The sequence below is a fragment of the Phocoena phocoena genome, chromosome 12 (assembly GCF_963924675.1).
Source record: "Phocoena phocoena chromosome 12, mPhoPho1.1, whole genome shotgun sequence".
NCBI classification, from domain to species: domain Eukaryota; kingdom Metazoa; phylum Chordata; class Mammalia; order Artiodactyla; family Phocoenidae; genus Phocoena; species Phocoena phocoena.
Window position 1 is genome coordinate 78965947 of NC_089230.1, and position 23144 is coordinate 78989090.

At 32.9% G+C, this 23144-nt stretch overlaps 1 protein-coding gene and 1 pseudogene across 1 annotated transcript in view; both read right to left on the reverse strand.

Moving 5' to 3' along the window:
• SENP6 (SUMO specific peptidase 6) overlaps nucleotides 1–23144 on the reverse strand; it is a 101502-nt gene that overhangs the window by 48401 nt on the left and 29957 nt on the right. The window contains exons 5-7 of the mRNA XM_065888734.1: nucleotides 22420–22515; nucleotides 17714–17734; nucleotides 8049–8119 (exon numbers count right to left, since the gene is read on the reverse strand). Coding sequence (XP_065744806.1) covers nucleotides 8049–8119; nucleotides 17714–17734; nucleotides 22420–22515 — 188 coding nt within the window. The remainder of the gene's footprint in view (nucleotides 1–8048; nucleotides 8120–17713; nucleotides 17735–22419; nucleotides 22516–23144) is intronic.
• LOC136132386 (U6 spliceosomal RNA) lies at nucleotides 11856–11955 on the reverse strand (annotated as a pseudogene).

Below are 23144 nucleotides of genomic sequence, written 5' to 3' on the forward strand. Positions count from 1 at the left end.
CCTTCACTGTTGGTGGAAATATAAATTGGTGCAGCCACTATGGAGAACAGTATGGAGGTTCCCTAAAAAACTAAAAATAGAATTACTATATGACCCAGCAATCCCATTCCTGGGCATATATCCAGAGGAAACTCTCATTCAAAAAGATACATGCACCCCAATGTTCACAGCACCACTATTTACAACAGTCAAGACATGGAAGCAACCTAAATGTCCATCAACAGATGAATGTATAAAGAAGATTGATATGTGTGTATACACACACACACACACACAGGAATACTACTTCCCCATAAAAAAAGAATGAAATAACCTCATTTGCAGTAACATGAATGGACCTAGAGATTATCATACTAAGACAAAACAAATATCATATGATATCACTTATATATGTGGATTCTAAAATATAATACAAATGCACTTATTAAAAAAACAAAACAAAAAACAGAAACAGACTCACAGACAGAGAAAACAGATTTATGGTTACCAAAGAGGAAAGTGGGGAAGGGATAAATTAGGAGTTTTGGATTAGCAGATATAAAGTACTATATATAAAATAGATAAACAACAAGACAAGGCCCTATTGCAGGGCACAGAGAACTATATTCAATATCTTATAATAACTTATAATGGAAAAAAATATGAAAAAGAATATATATTTATAACTGAATCACTTTGCTGTATACCAGACACTAACACAACAGTTGTAAATCAACTATATACGTCAATGAAAAAAAAAAAAAGATTGGGATATTTCCTGCTGGATTTTCTAGCTCAATGTCTTTTTAATATACCACACTATTTCCAGATATGTAGAAAAGGTAAGAATATGGAAGATATTATGAGACAAGTAAAAGTGATTAATAGGTTGGATCTTTGGAATAAATTTTAAAACCTAAACTTAAAAAAAAATGTCCTCCATAAAAAGAACATTTATAGTAGCTTTACTCATAATCTTAAAACAAACAAACAAAAAACCCCTGGATGGGCTTCCCTGGTGGCACAGTGGTTGAGAGTCCGCCTGCCGATGCAGGGGAGACGGTTTTGTGTCCCGGTCCCGGTCCGGGAAGATCCTACATGCCGCGGAGCGGCGGGGCCCGTGAGCCATGGCCACTGAGCCTGCGCGTCCGGAGCCTGTGCTCCGCAACGGGAGAGGCCACAGCAGTGAGAGGCCCGCGTACTGCAAAAACAAAAAAACAAAAAACCAAAAAACCCTGGAAACAACTCAGGTGTCCATCATCAGGAGAATGATAAACAAACTGGTACAGCCATACAATGGAACATTAAAGTAACAAATTACTAATGCATGCAACAACATGGGTGAATCTCAAAAAAACTATCCAGAGTGAAAAGAACACTTACAACAAAGAGTAAACGTTGTATTATTCCACTTATATGAAAATAGTTACCTTTGAGAGGGCAGGGATGAGGAGTAACTGAAAGGAACATGAGGGAACTTTCTGCAGTGATGATATCATTTGTACTATGTCTTCCCAGGGCTTTGGGTTAGTAAGGTATGTGTACTTGTCAAAATGTATTTAACTGTACACTTATGACTTGTGCATTTCATTGTATGTAAATTTTATTTCAAAAGAGAAAAGAAAACTAAAACATATATTGAACTCTAGATAATGATATGCCTGCTGAAGTGTTTAGGAGTAAACTGTACTGGTGTCTGTAACTTACTTTAAAATACATTGGAAAAAATAAGATGAATTTATATATAAATGATTAGATACACGGATATGTGATAAAGTTAAGTATAGAAAAGTGTTAACTGTAGAATCTATGTAGTAGATATATGTGTATTCACTGTGAAAGTCTTTCAACTTTTTGGTATCTTTGAAAATTTTCATAATAGAAGTCGGAGGTGGGGTGGGGCAAGGACAGCCCTTCACTTTTTTGTTTGAAAATTTAATCGTGATACTACTAATCTGCCGGAAACTATATACCTCAAGGATAGTTAGAACACAAACAACTATCTTTATTATGGTTATTTATTTGCTTTTAAGTTATTTTTATCATCTGTGAAAAGAGAAAGACTAATTAGAAAAACAGCTGGTTTTCTCCATCATGTAGCTGTTACTATGACTGGTTTTCAGTATAGAATAAAATGGCAGTCATATATCACATTCTCACTACAACCTCCTTAAAAATCACTTTTGTCTATGCGAAATATGTGATAAACAGGCAAAGGAGACAACAGGCAGACATGAATAAAAGAAGAAATCCAAATGGCCACTCAACATATAAAATGCTTCGTCAGTAATGAGGAAATTTTAAAAAAAACCAAATACTACTTCCCTATCAGCCTGGCAAAGCCTGAAGGATAGTAATATCTACTGCTGCTGAGGAGCATGTGAGAAAACAGGCACACTCAGATTCTGCTTGCTGGGAGCTGACACCCTTTACAGAAAGCATTTTGGCAGTAATATATCAGAAGTCTTTAAAATGTGCATAAACTTTGTCCTTATAATTTTATTTCTAGGGATTTGACCTAAGTAAATAATAGATAAAATACATAATATGAGCTAAATTATTAATAATATATATAATATCAAAACATTAAAAACCTAAATTATGGTACAGAAATATAGTGGGTCACTATGCTTTCATGAAAAAAATGACCGGAGACTTGGCTATATTAACTTGTAAAGTCCACTATATATAAATTCATCTATTTGATTCTTAAACTTCCCTTGTGTTTTTCATTCTGGTTTTCTTCTGATATTCCAAAATCTTTTAATGAGAGTACAGAAACCGGATAATAATGTAACAAAGTAAGAAGCAAGTTACAGAACAGTAAACATAGTATAAACGCATTAAAAAAAAAAGGGTATATATGCATAGAAGTGTAGCAAGTTATATGTTAAAGTACCAGGAGAAGATACCCTGACTGGTTAAGAGTGAGCGGATATTTTTCTTCTGCACATGAGTTAAATAGTGCTAAGTCAGGTGATTTAGGTTGAAATAATAATGTAATTACATTAAGAATATAATTAAATGTTCACTCAGAGACAGTATATAACGTCTATTAATTCTCTGACAAGAACACAAAGAACAGACTGGAAAACAAAAAGGAAGTTTAAGAAACAAAAGAAAGAATAGAGAAAAAAATAAGAAATCTTAATTTATAGTTATATGTTGTTATTTTACATACTTAGAAAAAATATAAAAAGAACACCAAACAAAAAAGCAATGGGATATCTGATCTATCCAAAAATTATACTTACTAGTTTACAAGCTTTAATTTAATCCTAGAGAACTGCTTATCAATGTTCGTTAGCTTAGTGCTAATAAATGGCTATAATTCATATTAAGTGTCTCTTAAATGCAAAATAAAGGAGAAAAACAATAATAAAGGAAGTTACTTTAAGTGGTAAGAACTATAAAAAGACAGTGATTTCTTTTTAGAGGAAAATTATTCCAGGTGCTATGCCAGTAACTTGATCCTGGGGTTTGAAATCTCACCATTTTAAAAACTAACTCCGGGCTTCCCTGGTGGTGCAGTGGTTGAGAATCTGCCTGCCGATGCAGGGGACACGGGTTCGAGCCCTGCTCTGGGAAGATCCCACATGTCGTGGAGCAACTGGGCCCGTGAGCCACAGCTACTGAGCCTGAGCGTCTGGAGCTTGTGCTCCGCAACAAGAGAGGCCGCCACAGTGAGAGGCCCGCATACCGCGATGAACAGTGGCCCCCGCTCGCCACAACTAGAGAAAGCCCTCGCCCAGAAACGAAGACCCAACACAGCCAAAAATAAATAAATTTATTAAAAAAACTATCTCCAAAGGAAATCCTAAAATAAAATGCAATCTTTATGTAACAATATATGCAATATTGTTATAGCACTGTCATTCATACTATACCCAAGTATACGTGTACCTACCTAACACAAAGCAGCTGTAGTTTACAAGCTAAATATACCAATATGCCTTTCCCAAAGTTTAAAAATACTACCTGTCCACATGATTGTGTGTGTGTGTATATATATTTTGGGTTGGCCAAAAAGGTCATTTGTTTTTTCCATAGGATGCCTCTAGTAGCTTAGTTGTCTTTAAATTCATTTGAAACAATATTGTTAAGACTGTGTTGTGACAGCTGTCACATCAGTGTGCATTTAAAAAAAACATCAAAATTGGTGAATTTTTGTGTGGCCATTTTAATACTGAAGATGGAAGAAAAATGCAACATTTTTGGCACATTATGCTTTATTATTTCAAGAAAGGTTAAAAACGCAAACGAAACGAAAAAAAAAAGATTTGTGCAATGTATGGGGAAGGTGCTGTGACTGATCGAATGTGTCAAAAGTGGTTTGTGAAGCTTCGTGCTGGAGATTTCTTGCTGGATGATGCTCCACGGTCAGGTAGACCACTTGAGTTTGATAGCAATCAAATCGAGACATTAATTGAGATCAATCAACATTATACCACACGAGAGATAGCCGACGTACTCAAAATATCCAAATCAAGAGTTGAAAATCATTGGCACCAGCCTGGTTATGTTAATTGCTTTGATGTTTGGGATCCACAGAAGTTAAGCGGAAGAAACCTTGAGCGTATTTCTCCATATGATTCTTGTAACGAAAACGTTCCATTTTTAAAACAAATTGTGACGGGCTATGAAAAGTGGGTACTGTACACTAATGTGGAATGGAAGAGATCGTGGGGCAAGTGAAATGAAGCACCACCAACCACACCAAAGGCAACTCTTCATCCAAAGAAGGTGATGTTCTGTATATGGCGGGATTGGAAGGGAGTCCCCTATTATGGGCTCCTTCCGGAAAACCAAACGATTCATTCTAACAAGGACTGCTCCCAGTTAGACCAACTGAAAGCAGCACTCGACGAAAAGCATCCGGAATTAGTCAACAGAAAACGCATGATCTTCCATCAGGATAACGCAAGACCGCATGTTCCTCTGATGACCAGGCAAAAGCTGTTACAGCTTGGCTGGGAAGTACTGATTCATCCGCCGTATTCACCAGACATTGCACCTTTGTATTTACATTTATTTTGGCCTTTACAAAATTCTCTTAATGGAAAAAATTTCCATTCTCCGGAAGACTGTAAAAGGCAACTGGTACAGTTCTTTGTTTGAAAAGATAAAAAGTTTTGGGAAGATGGAATTATGAAGTTGCCTGAAAAATGGCAGAAGGTAGTGGAACAAAAGGGTGAATACATTGTTCAATTAAGTTCTTGGTGAAAATAAAAAATGTGTCTTTTATTTTTGCTTAAAAACCAAAGAAACTTTTTGGCCAACCCTATATAGATATAGATACAGATATAGATAGATAGATACACATATATATACACATATACATATATATGTTATATATATGTATATGTGTATATATATATGTATGTGTATATATATATATATGTATGTAAGTATGTATTTACACACACACTTTATTATGAGTCCACAGGCATAAACTGAATAGGTAAGTAAAGGAGACGGTACAGCTCTTTCCTACAAAAGAATTTCAATTAATAAATGTAAAAGAAATGAAGAAAACAGAAAATTACCATTAGATAAACACCAAGTAATAATTGTTGCCAGCAAGATCCACCAATAGATGCAAAATCAGTGGGTGCAATTTTGAGGAAAAAGAGGGTATCTGCATAGTGTCAGAGTATCTCTCCCAAGATCTTTATTAAATACAAAGGGAAAAAAAATAATTTTACAGTGGAGAAACCCAGCAGAAACCACCTAACCAAGGTACCATGTTTAACATCACCAGCAGTAAGACAAATCAACATCATACAACCCCGGATATAATGTGTAGAAAAAGACACAACATCACTTTCATGAAAGTCTTGCCAAAAATGCATAGCCTCAATCTAATCACAAGATAACATCATACAAACTTCCAAACAGAAAGGCATTCTATGAAGTAACTGTCCATTACTCTTCAAAATTGTCAAGGAAACTTAGGAGATGTGACAAACAAATGCAATGTAAGATCCCAAACTAGATCTTAGAACAGAAAAAAGTTACCAGTGAAAACTGGTGAAATGAGACCAAGGTCTGTTGCTTAGTTAAGAATGTTATACCCATGCCAATTTCTTAGTTTTGTAAATGTACCATGATTGTAACATGTGAACATGAGGAGCAGCTGGGTAAAGGGTAAATGAGTCCTATTTTAATAACTTTTCAGTAGTCTAAAATGATTTCAAAATAAAAAGGTTTTCTTAAAAAAAGGTTATTCTTATCTACTTAATATTATTGAATAAACAAAAAATTTTTCAAAAAAGTCTGGGGCTGATTGGTATCTAAAACCATATAATGGGCCAAATCACTTAACTTACTGAAATGCATCTGTGTAAAGGGAATGATAATAGTACTTATTGTGCAGTTCTTCCCTGAGGATTAGGAGTAAGTTTCTTTCTGATCTAAGGAGAAAATAGTAAAGCACAGTGGTTAAGAGAATGCATGGCCTTTAGCATTAAATAGACCTGGATTCCAATACTAGTCTGTGTCCTTGAGCAAGTTGTGTAATCCCTCCAAGCCTCAATTTCCTCCTCTGTACAAAATGTAGGTAAAGTTGAATTTAGCTTATTGAGATCTTGGGTAGGGAGCCACGATAGAAACAAATAATGAATGTAAAGCAACTGACTCAGCATCTAGGGCAGATTAAGAATTCAATAAAGGTTTAAGGTATGAATGTTAAAGAGGCTAGTCATTATTACTACACTTAATAAACTTAGTGAACAGAACTATGCATTGTGAAGTATAATAATTCACATTCATAACTGCAAAGTTGTTAAGAAAGGATGAAGCTAAGTTTGGAATATTCTCTTTATAAAATAGGATATGTTCAATATATGCATAAAAGATTTTCACCCAAACTAAAAGAAAAATATAGGTGCCTCAAAAAAAAAAAAAAAAAAAAAAACAGAAACAACAAACTGCTGGCAGTCAGGAAAACCTAGCTGCTATCTATCTATTTATGCTGCGCCGGGTCTTAGTTGCGGCATGCAGGATCTTTAGTTGTGGCATGCAGACTTCTTAGTTGCGGCACGTGGACTCTTAGTTGCGGCATGTGAGCTCTTTAGTTGTGGCATGCATGCGGGATCTAGTTCCCCAACCAGGGATTGAACCCGGGCCCCTGCACTGGGAGCACAGAGTCTTACCCACTGGAGCTGCTTAAAATCATTAGACTTTGGATAATAAGAGCCCCTAGTGCTATTTAAATAAGCAAAGGCCTATGGGATTAAGAGATACAAACTACTATTCGCAAAATATACAAGCAACAAGGATATATTCCATAGCACAGGGAATTACAGCCATTATCTTGTAATAACTTAATAAATAATAACCTGTAAAGATACTGAATCACAATGCTGTACATCTGAAACTAATATAATATTGTAAATCAACTATAATATTTTTTAAAAGTCAAAAAATAAATAAATAAACAAGCAAAGGTCTGGGACAAACAAGATGGACACACAGATTAAGAATCTATTCTAGATAATGAACATCAATTTGATGGTGAAACATTTTTCATAAATGCTATCTGCTCTTATTTTATTTTTGCTTAATATATCACTGTATTAAAAATTACTTCAATGCAAATATAAACTTCTACTTACAATAATTTTCCAACATCTACTATTAGCACAGTTTTATCAGGTATGGGCTCTTTTTAATTCAGTGCCTAATGTATTCTAAATTTTAGGATCAAAACCATTTTAATCAAGAAAATTACATAATGTAAGATTATAACAAAGAGCAACAAAACACAATTTTGAAGCTATAACCCATCTAGAGTTAATATTTGGATCCTGAGTTTAACAACAATGCTAATATAATCAAAAAGATTTCCAACTATAATCACCTGAATGTGCACTCCTTGAATCATTCCCCAATGATTTCAGGTCACAATTATAATAAATAAATTCTCAAATCAATTATAAAAAATGGGTCTGTATATTCCTATTATACCTGGGAATATTCTAAAACTGGTACCATATTCCTATTCTACCTCCCTTACAACTACTCAAAACCCTTCACAGGTGTAACAAAAAAACTGCACACTTACTTACCAACACCTTGGGGCCGACTTAACCTTACAGGATTACTTTCAAATTTTTGGACATGAGGTGGATATTCTTTCCTAGAAAAGGAAATTTATATAGTTTCAGTCTAAAAGAAAAAAATATTTTTAAAATGAAAAAGTAGAGGGAATACTTAAAATATGTTTATCAAAAGCAAATCATAGCTTGTTTGTCATATAAAAAGTGGTACTATAAAATAGTAACACTGTATTACCCAAATATTACCCAAATAGTGCAACCTTAATGCACTATAAGATCCCTAAGGGCAGTGACTATATTTTATTTAAACTGTCAATCTATGAAAGCTGACAGCAGGCAGTCTTTCAAACAAATATTTAATAAATAAATACAAGTATTTGTCCTTTCAAAGTAGTCACTTTGGAAAGTTATATATTTATTCCCCCAATACACAAAACTTTAGAATTTTTCTTTTGGAACTGCCTTCATAATCTGTTAAAAAAAAAACTTAAAAAAAAAACTCCTAATATTTCATTGTCACATGCATTTTTGGAATAAAAAAAGTTAGTCAGCTTATAATAAATACTCAACTTGCCCAATTTTGCTGTAAATGTTTCTAGTTGTTTAAAGATCAATGAATAAAGAATAAAGAGTGAATAAGATCTTGTCCTTGAGGATAATTCCAAAAGCAGTACAAAAAATGTTGTGTACAAAACTAGAAATCATGAAATAAATATTTTAGTCTTATAATATGACTACATTATGGGGGTATAATTATACTTTAAAAAATATATTACATTGTCAGACTTCACACCTAACCAATTTTCAGAATTCTGAACAGGAATCCTTAGTAAATAAGGATCCTAAAATACTATAGAAGTCCAAATATACAATAGTTTGGGAGAAAAGCAAAAATCCTATAGCTAATTGTGGGATAAAAGCATGAAAGGAGGAGGTTTGCAAAAAAATGCAATAAACCAGGGAGCTACAATAGCTACCTTCCCATCCTAAACAAAAGCTTCTAAAAATATTTTCATTTTATTTAACGGGGGAATTAAAGGTTATTCTGTTATTTGTAAATGCATTCACCCGAGTGATCAATACTTATCACAGGGCAATATAATTATTAAACAAAAATCCTAAAGGAATTTTCCTGTAAGGATTTCATATTCTTATACTGTAAAAGTCAGAGCACCTAAATTGAAAACAAAATATGAAAATGACACAAGAAGAAAATAATAAGAGTAGTGATAGTAGTGTATTTGTGACAGCAGTTAGCAAATAGTGAGCATCATGTGCCAGGTACTGTTCTAAGTGCTTTGTATCTAATAATTACTTTAATCTTCACAATAACCTTATAAAGTATATACTATTGTTAGTACTTTACAGATGAGGAAACTGAGGCACAATGAGGTTAATTAACTTGCCCATGGTCACACAACTATTAAATACCAACACCAGAATCTGAATCTTGGCAAACTGCACCAATATTGATGAGTAATGGTGTTTTCACCATTTCAATTATTATTACTGAGCAGCATTTGGTACAACTGGGTAATTTCCACACTGTCCACAATTTCCATAAGATTCGTGAGGATACGAGTTGTGAAGATGAGAATTTGCCTTAGAGATAGTGGTACTAGTGTTACTAAAAATAAGGTAGGTTTTCAGCTCCTAACTACATTAAGCTTTAAATAAAATGCATGTTTTTATATACTACACATGCTCACACTAAAAATGATATAACATAGTCTTATCTTTAAAACAAACAATTTTTTAATCTCTAATTTTTATAACTCTGCACTGGAAAAGTAAAGATACCAAATATAAAAGGCAACCGAGTCAATAAATCTGAAGCAAAACATGATGATACAATTATATTAAACTACAAAACCTCTATGCATTATATATTTTTAAAACAGTGGACAACAGAAACAGTAGGTATTCTTAAATACTAAGGATTATCAACAAGCAAAATAATTTGACAGAGTGGCCACAAAATCTGAAATACATATTTTGGATTTCTGTCCGCTTAATTGCTCATTCTGGGGTATGCTATAAACACAGGTTTATTCAGTAATAACTGGCATAAATCACTGGAGGCAACATATCATAGATGTGCAGGGATTTCTGAAAATGCTGCACTAATTCACACTGCTCTTTGCTGTTTGACACTGCACTGAACCATGCACTGCTGATGAGGAACAAACAATGCACTGAATATATCATGTAACATCCATGACCTATCATGTATTGTAATGTAATGCTAAAAATTATGCATATTTGCCAACATTTCCAAACCTTATGGCCATTCTGTATCTAATATTTACTACACCTTTCCCTAGACAGACAGAGCAGATTGTTTTAAAAAATGTATTATAATGAGTAAATTACAGAAATAAAAGCATACCTTAAGTTTAATACAAGAATACAATAATTTCAGAATAAAGTAGTATTTGTTTAATAAGGGAATTAAAAGAACTTTCTAGCTATAATCTTGTGTTCTTTAAAACTTAGTTTTTAAAAGAAACTTTGTTAGGTAATCAAAAATGAAATTTCATGTTAATTTCTTAATTTGAGAGTTCCATCACTCTACAGACACTAAAATTTCAAACTCCAAACTACTATGATGCTTAAGGCTAGAATTTAATCTCCTGGTGGATTTTCTTTCCTACCTCAAACCAAGCAGAAACAGAGAAGTGTCCCTATCTTCTGTCTTCTACCAAGCGGGAGCATTTTTTTTGCTTCTGAGGGCTTGTGTTCTGCATAGAAGTTTTAGAGAAAACCTCACTTCATGGACCCAACGTTTTTACAAGCTGTATAAAATGAACTGGAGAGCTTTTTTTTCCTTCTGTGCAGAACTCTTCAAATAACATCAGACTCCTTATTAAAGGTTAGACAGGCTTCAGACCTTTTTTTTTTTAATAAACTTTATTTTAGAATAATTTGATTTGCTGAAGACTTGAAAAGACAATTCAGAATTCTCTTATATCCTTTACCCAGTTTTTCTTAACGTTAACACCTTCATTACCCTCATACATATGTCAAAAAAAGAAATCAACACTTGTACACTGCTATTAACTAAATGCCACGCTTTATTTGAACTTCGCCAGCTATTCCACTAATATCCTTTGTTTGTTCCAGAATCCAATCTAGGATCCACCGCATTTAGTCATCATGTCTCCTTAGTCTCTTCTTTGTTTCCCAGACTGTTTTGTTTCCCACTGTTTTTCATGACCGTGACACTTTGGAAGAGACTTGGTTAGTTATTTTGTAGAATGCCCCACAATGTGGGTTTGTCTGATGTTTTTCTCATGATTAGACTGAAGTTGTAGGTTTGGTGGACAGTGCCCATCTCATCACATCATATCAGGGGGTTACATGGTATCGATGATTTACATCACTAGCGAGGTTATCCCTGATCATCTGGCTAAAGTAGTGTTTGCCAGGTTTCTCCACTCCAAAGTTATTTTCCCTTTTGACATTCTACTTGGAAGCAAGTCCAATCAGTCCAGCCCACAAAAGGGGCAGGGGTAGTTAAATTCTACTTCCTGAAGAGGAAACTATCTTCACATATTATTTGGAATTCTTCTGTATAAACACCTATTTACCCCAATTCATTTTAAGCAGCTTATAAAAACCCCAGGAGAGTTCAATAAATAAATCACTTATTCAATCATTTATACCAGTATGACTCATGAATATTTATTTTATACTTTAGGTTATAATCCAATTGTTTCAGTTTTGGCCCTTGGGAGCTCTTTCAGTTGGCTCCTGTGTTCATGTGACCTCATTCTTTTTTTTTTTTAATTCTGATAAAACATACATAAAATTTACAGAAATAAGGAATGCTTTGCCAATCTGCATGTCGTCCTCATACAAGGGCCATGAAAATCTCTGTATCGTTCCAATTTTAGTATATATGCTGCTGAAGCAAGTACCCCTTTGTTTTTTGAATACCTGTCTGGATCCTGGTTTTCCCTAACCCATCCCTAGAATCAGCCGTTTCTCCATGTTCCTTTTATTAGAGTGGTATTAGAAACCAGGATCTGAGTTCTGCTTTTTTTTTTTAGGTTGGTTTTGAAACTCATTTTATAAATCGTTCCATTGCTCGAACTGATCTCAAAAGATGTAAATTCCTATAAAATAAATTAAATATGTTCATTTTTCATGAAAATGCATTATTCCAGATTCATGTTTAAACTGTAATCTAATTTTTGAAGAGATGTATTAAAATCTCCCGAAGTTGTACTCTAACCAAGAACGTCTTGCATTTTAGATATTTTAGGGGAGCTTTACACAGCTCGTTGTTACTTACACTCTCACGAGTTGTCTCCATTATAAAATGTGCTCCGTTATACTATTTAGTGCTTCTAAACCTTACTTCTATTTCATTTGTTGCTAAAATTCTACTCATGCTTTCCTTTTGTTTGCATTTCTTTTGACTCTAAGACTCAAGAGACCCCTTTACTTACAAATTGTTATTTTATAAATATCTGATTCTGGTAAACAACATGATATAGCTGGGTTTAATTCAACCAGTTTGTCTCTTATTAAATATACTCGAGCTGATCACAATCATTATTGCATCTGATAAACTTCATGTTTTCCTTTCATCTTACTGTATTAGTTGTTTCTTATATTTGTTTATTTTCACTCTTTTCCCCTATTTTTACTGATTTGCACAATTACCTTTCATTTGTTTTTCCTCCCCTGGTTAATTTAACAAATAGTTACCTTCCCTCTCTCAACCCTTATTCCAACTGCATATTTTGTTCATCAACATGGTCTCAAGACTACAACTATTTCCTCAAACAAGATATTCTACTGCATCATCTCTAAGGGGATAAGATCTTTAAAATCCTTTTACTTCCCCATCCTACTCCATTCAGTCCCCCTTCCAAAAATAAAAGGCCTTAAGATACCTTTTACTTCTGCCCTTCTACCTCTCCAATTCCTAGATTTTGCTGAGAGAGTTTTGAATAGTCAAAGATTATTCCTGATTTTCTTTTGTAGCATATCTCTATTTGGTAAGTAAATCACGCTTAGCCTTAACTGAATGCCACTGACTTAAGTTTTTAATTGTGCCAAATTATAAATCATATACAAAAGATTATTTTTTTAAATCTCAAAGATTTATCAGGTAATAACAACACTTCCCTACCTAAAATGACCTGAAATCTTCTAGTGAGTGCACCACATAAAACCCAAACTCTTCAGATCATCTTACAGAAAGACTTTTATGATCTAGGGGCCCTAGCTGACCTTTACCAAACCCACCCCGCAGTGCTTCTTTCTGTTCTTTGAACATGCCAAACTCACTCCAGCATTAATATCTTAGCACCACCTCTTCCCTATGTGGAAAAGCCATCTCTATGATCACTGTATGGCTAACTGCTGCTCATTCAGTCCCTGCTTAAATGTTAGCTTCATAGTTGAGTGTCTCTCTGAACATCTAAAGAAACCATACTGTCACTCTATACCACAACATCCAATTATACTTTTTTACACAGAACTTATTTTTTGGTGTTTTACTTGTTCATTATCAGTTTTTGCCCATCAAAATGTAAACTACACGAGAGCAGAGATCTTGTTTGTTTTGTTCATCACTGTATCCTTATACCTAGAACACAGCAGGCACTTGATAAATATTTGGAAGTAATAAATGTGTATAACTAAGAGGCAGTACGTAATTAGAAGTGTATTTATCAGGTCAAATAATTGTACAATCATGCTGAACAAGGGTGGTAATGTCAAAACTGAACCACTGGCCACCATGCAGAGCCACCATAAAGTAATTCAAAATATTAGCCTATGTGCAAATACCATAATTCAGGCACTGTAAACTAAACATTTATTGATTAGACAGGGTAGCTGGAAACTGAATATACTTGGAATCTCTAGTCTGTTTACTGCTCTACTTTCTAGGCTTTTTTCCAATGTTTCCATATCCAATCACTGTTTTCTTCACAGTATGCTTTATTATGTGGTAAGACATGTCATTCTTCTCTTCCCCCACTTATTCTTCTTTTTATAAAGTAAGTCTCATCTCTTACTCTTCTCAAATATTTACTCTCCTAAATAAACTTTAGAATCAATTGGCCAAATTTCCTAAAATAACAAAGTCAGCAAGATTTCTGACTAAAATTGCATTAAGTTTATTTTAAGGAGCACTGATATCAAATAACCAACCAGGAACCTAATATATGCCTCAGATCAGGTTCTTTAGATATATTTATAAAGGATCTACACATCATTAATTTTATTACTGAATATTTAATTTTAGTTGCTACTGTGAAGGAAATTTTGGTCATTCCAATATATACCGCAATTGATCAGAGTGAATAAAAAATTATTAACATTATTAGTCTTGTATTCTATCATCTTGCTATACTCTTATTATATCTAGGGTTTCAGATGACTCATAATTCTAAGGAAGGCAGTACCATCTGAATATAATTTTATTTTCAGACACCAATTTATAATGCTAATTTATAATGCTAATATAAATTGGTACCACCTGTCTGCAAAACAATTTCGCAATACCTATTAAGAGCATTAAAAACATCTGTAACCTAGCCCAAAGAATCCTTTCCCAGAGATTTATCTTAGGAGATGCACTTAGAGATTTACACGCAAAGTTGTTCCTCAATGTGTCATATACCAGGGGTCCCCAAGCCCCGGGCCTCGGCTGGTCCGCAGCTTGTTAGGAACCGGGCCGCACAGCAGGAGGGGAGCGGTGGGTGAGGGAGCGAGGCTTCGTCTGCCGCTGCCCATCGCGCTCGCATTACTGCCTGAACCATCCGCTGCCCCTGCTTCCATGGAAAAACTGTCTTCCATGAAACCGGTCCCTGGTACCAAAAAGGTTGGGGACCGCTGTCATATACAACAGTGAAAAACAACAAGAAATGGACTAATGGGTAAATAAATTATGTATATCTGCCGGACAAGCTATTACATAATCATTACAAATCATTTTTAGAAGCCAACTTAACAGGGAAAAAGGCTAGGACATACTGTTAGGTGAAAACTCAAAATATGCAGCTGTACTTTTATTATGATTTCATGTATTAGGTATATTTAAAAGTACACAGGAAAAAGAAAATTGGAAAGAAATGCATGAAGATACTAATGATGTAATTTTCGATTATAAGAGCTTTTTAAAAATTATAAAATCTTTCATTGTAATACTTGTCTTTTCAAATACTCTCTTTTAAGTTAACATTTCTAGTGTTTCATATGTCTTTTATTGTATTCTTTTCCCTTTGTATCTTTTTGTTGTTTAAAAATTCTCTACGATACGCACATATTTATAATAAAAATATTAAAAAAAAATTTTTAATTTGAAAATTACTATGTGCTTCAGTTTCATAATAGGTCAACTGTCTTTATCTAAGGAGAAAAAAAAAGTTCTAATACCAGATTAAATATTCTAGGTTGCTGGTGCTACCACGTACACTATATTCACAAGCCAACTGTCCAAGAGTCAGAAAAGAATTCAAGTCATTCAAGTTGTCAAAGTCACCTACAACAAAGAAAAATGGCAGCAAATTTTTTAAGTTTGCAAGCTCTGGACCTTAATATCGTTGTTTAATTTTTATTCCAGCTTGGTTTTAAACCTAAAATATACCTCATTGTGCCCAGTATACAGTACAAAGGGAAAGAACCTGGAGAAGATTAACCTTCCACAACTACCTAACTTTTGTTTCTTAGATAAACCATCCTCTTTTAAAGAAATCATTTAGTTCAGAGATTTACAGTCCTTCATGTGTTAAGGGATAAAGATAAAAGATTTTCTATTACTTTTCAAAGGTCAGAAAAAAAGATGTGGCTTTGTTCATAAGGGAGGAAAAATGGCTTACGTAAAAAAAATTTACAAAGTAAAATCTGACACAAAAGTTCTTCTCAGTTTATCTCTGACAAAGATAAAATAATTTTAGGTGAGATTCCAAAGGATTAATGGGCTAAATGGAACCTAACAGTAACTAAGCTGCTGAATAAAGCACTCCAGTGTATTCATCATAACATATTTTATAAATAGATGCTGCTTCACGCCTAGCCCCTGGCGGTAATGTTGGTACAAAAAGACAAAGAATTTCAGCACCTATTATTACAGAAATTTCAAACTTTACAGTGTATATGTCAGTTTCAAATAATTATCTCATAACAGAACAAATCTCTGTTCTTCACAAATCTCCTTTAAAATTGGACAAATATCATTATCCCCATTTTAGAGTAAGTTATGTGCCTACTGGTAATGCTGGTTACTTAATTCTACATCTCTGACTTCTATTCCAGTATTATTCCAACAGGAATATAAGCTCCAAGAGAGTAGGGATTTTTGTCTGCTCCTAGAAGAGTGCCTGGCACATAGAGTCACTGAAATATTTGCTGAATGTATCAATGAATAAATTTCCCCAACAGAAATATGCATAAGAAGCCAAAACAGTAGAAAAAAATCAGTATAAACCCACCAAGGCTATTATAAGAGAATATTCTAAGACCTTTATACTTTATAAACATCTTATTAATGATCTTCTCCCCAAAATATAGTCACTTATGAATTAAAAATTCAAAAGATATAAAATGACTCATCTATGTCTGACAAGAAATAATAATTTACTCAGAGAGAAAAACAGACACAATAGAAAAATAATTTTTCTTTCCCAGGAGGAAAGTAGTAAAATATTTGCACAATGCATTCATTTAAACCATGTAAGAACTGTGAAGTATTTCAGAATTATAAAATATGCCTAAATCTTTTGCTGACAGGATCATCTTTAGTTCAGAAACCTGGTGTTCATGAAGTAAGATGGAATATATAGCATTCTATAAAATATTGCAAGGTGTCCTCTTTGCCTCCTCTATACCTTTAAACAAAATTATAGAGTCAAAGTTACATAATTAAATAAAATTATAGAATGTCCCTTCTTTTGACCATCACCAATGATATTAAAGTATTGGTTTAAAACAAGGGCTGTTTACCTGTTTTGGGAGGGGAGAATTCATAAAAGGTTCTTGAAACTCATGGAAGCAAGAAAAAAAGATACACACATGCACAAAAATTTCCACATACATACATTGAGGAGAGGAGCTATTCTTATGGGCATTTGATTTAGAAAACTACAATCATTTCACTATTCTAAGAAATGTGTGTTCTTAAAAACCTGTTTCCATGTTATTTACATTATTCAACATTTCTGCTAAAGGATGATGTGTTTGCCAGTGTTATTACAAAGGGAACAAAGAGTGATCATAAAATTCTGTCACAAATTTTTGATGTTTAGAGTTTTAACTCCAAGCTTAAGGTATTCTACTTCTATTTTTCCCCTCACTCTACTAAAGTATAAAACAAAAATATTACCACTGAAATACAAGAAATATTTAAATTAAGTAACTGAAAACAATTTTACTACTAAGATCCTGAAATATTCTATTTCTAAAACAAAAGTAGTTACATATCAGTATAAATATATAATAATCGTTCATGGAAAATATATATATATATTGAGAATTATGGTGAAATATTACCCACATAAGTCAAATATCATGTTGTGCTATTAGTTTCCTTTTTATTAAAATAATTAATAAACTTAATGATGAACTCTAGTTCAATGGACATTTTTCAAAGCATATAAATAATCTGGTATTTTACTGCTGTATCCATGCTCTAATTTCATCAATATTGAGCTTACCTTTCCTTTTGGTCCAGACTGCTTAAAACATGAAAAAGAAAAAAAATGTAAGAGGCAAGACCTCATTTTTGATATATCATTGTAGTTTTAGTAACTGCAGTCAATAAGGCAAAACTCTGTGATTAATTTGTTTTAAACACATTATATATATACTAGTGTTTTAAATCTTGTCAGATATGTAAATTGGCTTTCAATTTCTGTCAGTACAGAAAATAATTTATATCTAAACATATTTAAAGAATAAAAAAGTATGTACAAAAATTCTTGAAAGAGCTTTATTTAACCATCCAACACTTGAGGATATACGTTATTTTAGAGTGGTTAAAGAAATTGTCTTCAAGGAACAATACAACTTCCTAAAAGTTATAAAATTTTTAGAGGTCCCAATCCCGTTATCAGGCGTGATTAAAGTCATCCCTCGGTTATCTGCACAGGATTGGTTCTAGGACCCAAGGCAGATAACAAAATAGTGGGTGCTCAAGTCCCTTATATAAAAGGGTATAGTATTTGCATATAACCTAAGCACATCCTCCCATATACTGCAAATCATCTCTAGACTACTTATAATACCTAATACAATGTAAATGCTATGTAAACAGTTGTTGAGTACCAGAAAATTCAAGTTTTGCTTTGTGGTACTTTCTGGAATTTTTCCCTTGGATTTTTTTTTTTATCTGTGCTTGGTTGAATCCACAGATGTGGAACCCCCAGATACAGAAGTCCAACTGTATTTGCTTCTGAGTAAGAAAAGAAACATTTTTTAAGGCTGAAACTTTTGCACAAAAGCCTTAGATTAAATACAAATACAGTACACGGTTTGGGACACAAGAAAAGTCCTGGGACTTAAAATCATGGCCTCTAACCAAAAGTCCAATGTATAAAATGTCCACCCTTCTCCACAATTCATGGAAAATCTAAAAAGCTATCAATATCAAGTACTCAAGGGTAAAATTATAAAACCCTCAATTTAGAATAAGATTCACATCCTAGAATTATGCCTATTACAAAAGAAACTAAATATTCAGAACTGTAAGCAAAACATAGTTCACAAAAATCCCTGAGTCCCCATATTAACTCTTATATTCCCATCACGTGAAGCACACAGTAAAATATCAATCTAATCCTAGCAAATTAAGAAAAAATAATAATGGTAAGTTGGTTTTACATAACATTGAAAAGAAACACATTTTAAAAAAAAGTTTTAATAGTAAGGAAAAGAATTAATATAAACTTACACAAATACCACATTTGAACTTTTACTTCTGCTATTTAAAAAATGGGATAATCTGTATAAAATAAATTTACGTTGGACAAATGACAGAAAAATGAAGGAAAATTATCATGCCCCTATTAAAGTGAAACAAAATACAAACATAAAAGTTTAAATATAGTCTGTCTATTCTTATATACTTATTTCTTATGGCGTAATATTTCCAGGAAAAGTAAAATAAAAACGAAAAGTTAGACGTTAATACCTAATCTAGCCATTTCCAACCCTACACTGTTGTGCTCAAGAAGTGAGAAGAGTTTAGTACTCTCTTGCTTTTATTCTTTAAACTCACCTGTTGAGAGTAAAAGAGGTAGAAGACAGAGTAAAAGTAGAAGAAACAGGTTTGGTTCTTTCCAATAAACCAAGGGAGTTAGGAAGAAAACAAAACCAAAAAATATATACACCATCCTCATTTCTCTTATCCTTGAGAAAAATGCACTTACTATATCTAATTTATACATTATGGTAATTCTCCAATACTCCTCAATATGTGTTTATTACCAAAGCCCTGTCCTAGAAGAGTTTATATATATTAAAAAAAAGAAGAAGAAGAAGAAAGAAAAAAGCTTTTAAAAAATGAGATGGGAAGCCATTATCAGTAACATAGGGCTTTGTAAAAATGTCGACGTACATTCTTTTTGGACTATTTCTGCTCTTAAAATTTAAAAAAAGGAAAGAAAAAAGATAGAGTGATTGATTCTGGTATCCATGACCTGATTTTGGACTTCAAAAATTCTTTCAAAGTGGTGCTTTTCATTAATAATTAAATCTTGCTTATTCCAGGAGCCCATTTTCCCATTTATGGATTATATATGCTTTTGTAGACATTCATTTCCCCCTATGGTCCTTTTAAGTCTTTCTACCTATCCTTAATAAAAAACAAAACAAAACAAAACGGTGAAAATGTAAATAAAACATAAACCAGTAAATGTGCTCTTTTTCCAAGTGTGGTTAAAGTTAGGAGTGGAGATGGTATAGTTATAAAGATTTTTAATTTTCTGCATTTCATTTCTTCCATTCTAATACTATCCTCCTCTATCACTGCTAGTATATAAACAATCTATCTTTTAAATATGAATTAAATTAACATTTGGAATAGCAGTAAGAAAACTGATTGCAATCATAATATTCTCCAAATAGCAGCTAATCTGATCTGATACTTTAACAATCTTCATTCATTTCTTTTAGACTAAAAACGTGTGCTATACTTGTTCCCATATCTTACAAATTATTCAAAATGCAGGTCTGATTTACTTAAATGACAAGTTATACCACTCACCCCAGGAGTAATGGATTATGTGTGTGAATTACCAACTGGTGGCATTTCCTTTAATAATTTCAAATTAAGAGTTGAGAAAATAAGAAAAATTAGGAGAAACTGTAAAAGCCAGTGTGCTCATCCTCATCTGAGGCCTGACAATTGTGCCAACACTATACTAATTAAAACCAAAAGTTTGGTAGCAATCGTCTCAGGTGAAGGCTTTTTTTCATGCCTTTGAAGATGTGGTTCCTAATGCATGGAGTGTTCTCTTTTAGCTAAAACACTCAAAAGCTTCTTTAATACTTCCTTTGTGAACTCCTCACTGCTCCCTTCTCTGTAAACAGTACTACACATACTTTGTATATCTCTACACTGCACTCACCAGGTAATCATTTGTTTACTCGTCTTTCTGTCCTTTACCCTAACCACACTTGAGCTTCAAGGCAAATACTGTCATATTCATCTTTGACTACTTTGTACCTATACCTGGTATGTAGCATAAAATCACTCAATATTTTTGAAGGAAGAAAACTGGGAAAACTCTCCATGACTGGTATTTGAACTTCAAAATCTTTTTAACAACAGTCACACTGCAGTAGGGCTAAGAAATGTTTATTTTATGAGACAAACATAAGTAGAATCTGTTTTCCTTAATGGATTGTTTCTTTAAATACAAATTAAATTAGGGGTGTGTGTGTGTGTGTAAGAAACAGTATTTTACTAGTAAATACCACTTCCTATTAACAGAATCTAATCTTTTATACAGATGAGCAATGATACACATGGCAAGGTATAAGATGTGCCAGGACCTAGAATAAAACAAAACACATACCAATTCCCAAACTGGAATCAATTTTTTAACATTACCAATGAAGAAAGGAGGGATGGGGAGAATAAGGCATAGTGTAAATAATTCTAAACTGGTAGATAACTTCTAAACCAATAATAATTTTGGTTGTAGAATATATCACTTGATTATAAATCAGTACTTCAACTTAGACCACATTTCAGAATAGCAAGTAGACAGATCTTTCTTAGCGATGAATTCTATCAATGTGATCAGTGTGTGAGAAACAGTGTGTCTATCCTTCTTCCCTCCCGCTAATTACTCTCCTCTTATTGTTTGTTCTCATGTTTGTGCCACATGTAGGCCAGAAAGCTTGATTTGTAAGGCAAGCCAATTTTGTGGTATGTATAGTAATTTCTCCATCTTTTTAGTTGATTTTCTGAAATATCTTATGTCAAAACTACGAAAAATAATATATTTAAGCAAAGGAAAGGTTTTCTTATTGTCCTAAAGTATGAGAATGATAAAATAGGTATTTAAGTTGAAAATCTCTGTTATAGCAAATCTACATAAATAGCAAATACAGCAAGGGTAAGAATCAGGACACATTTTCTGAATGAGTAGCAGTCTAGATCAACATTTTAAAAAATGAAGAACTACATCTAGCATATATTTAAAAAATCCTTAAATTTTACTAGTTATAAAAATTTTATGCAACTATTCAAAATGCAAGAAATAAAGAGATAAATTATTTTTCTAATTGTTGGAGCCTAAGAATTTCTTGGTCAACTGAAACTGATGAAGAACTGAAATTCAACGGAAATTTCATAACCATCCAAAAATGGTTGTGAAAAACCTCAAAAGCATTTAAAAACACCAAGCATTACACTGTTACATTCATTATTTCAAGATTCAAGTAATACTTTCATGATCAATGAGAACACTCAAATTTATGAAAACACAAAAATTTCTCAAACATTTAAAACTAATAATGTAATTTACTTTGATGCTATGAAATCTTATAAACCTTACAAAGAAAGGTAATAACTGTAGTTTTACTCATCAGAACTAAACTACCAGCTGAAGATTTCTCTGTCAAATGTTGTAAAAATCAGCTTAATTTAACAGAAACATAATGCAATAGAATAGCTTTTACTTAAAATGTCTCTATTTACAGAATGTGATTTACTCAAAAGCAGATATAAAATAAAAAAATTCTAGGACATGAATTATTTCAGAAACATGAATATCTCTTTAGAGACAATGGAAACATAATAAAGTTCCACAAATTAAGGAAAAAAAAGGTTTAAAAAAAAAAAAGGCAGTGAAAAACTCCTATTAAAGAGGATGGTGTATATATACTAAACAAAGGCAATCAGAATCCTTACCTTTGGGCTGCTGTTTTTACTATTGCTATCTGTGCATTAGTATGAGGAAAACGTCTTACAGTTCCAGAACATAATGATGCATTTTGTGTATTTGCACTGCGGAGTCAAGAAACAAAGAATAATTTAAACAGGGAAAAAGTATGCACTTACGCAAAATAAACCCTTTAAAATCTAAGCATACCCACACAAAAACCTGTAACACTTAAAGAAAATTTTTTATACATAAACCCATTGACCATGTTAAATTGTCCATTAGTTTTCCACTTTCTGAATTTGTCTCTGAAATGTTTCCAATCCGGTTCATGGAAGAAGATAAAGAGTAGAACACTAAAACAGAAATCAGGAATCCTAAATGAATGTTTCATACTGTAAGAATTCCTGTAAATTAATCCCGATATATTTTCTCTTCTTATTCTCTATTTAAGACTATGTACTATGAGTATACAAACTATGTACTAGGAATATACAAAAGTTTTCTTATATGTCAAAATAATACTAAATGTTAATTATAAAAAAAATAAAAAGTGCTAAATTCTACTTTCGATTCTACCACTGACTTGAAAATTATTTAGCCTTTATGTACCTCACTTGTCTATAAATTGACAAAGTAGAAATAAAATAGTGACTTCAACCCTATTTCTGGGATATGTAACAGTCCAATTGTATCAGTAATAGTGGTTCACTATGACAACCACTAGGAAAGATGAGTTATATCTAGAAGAGAA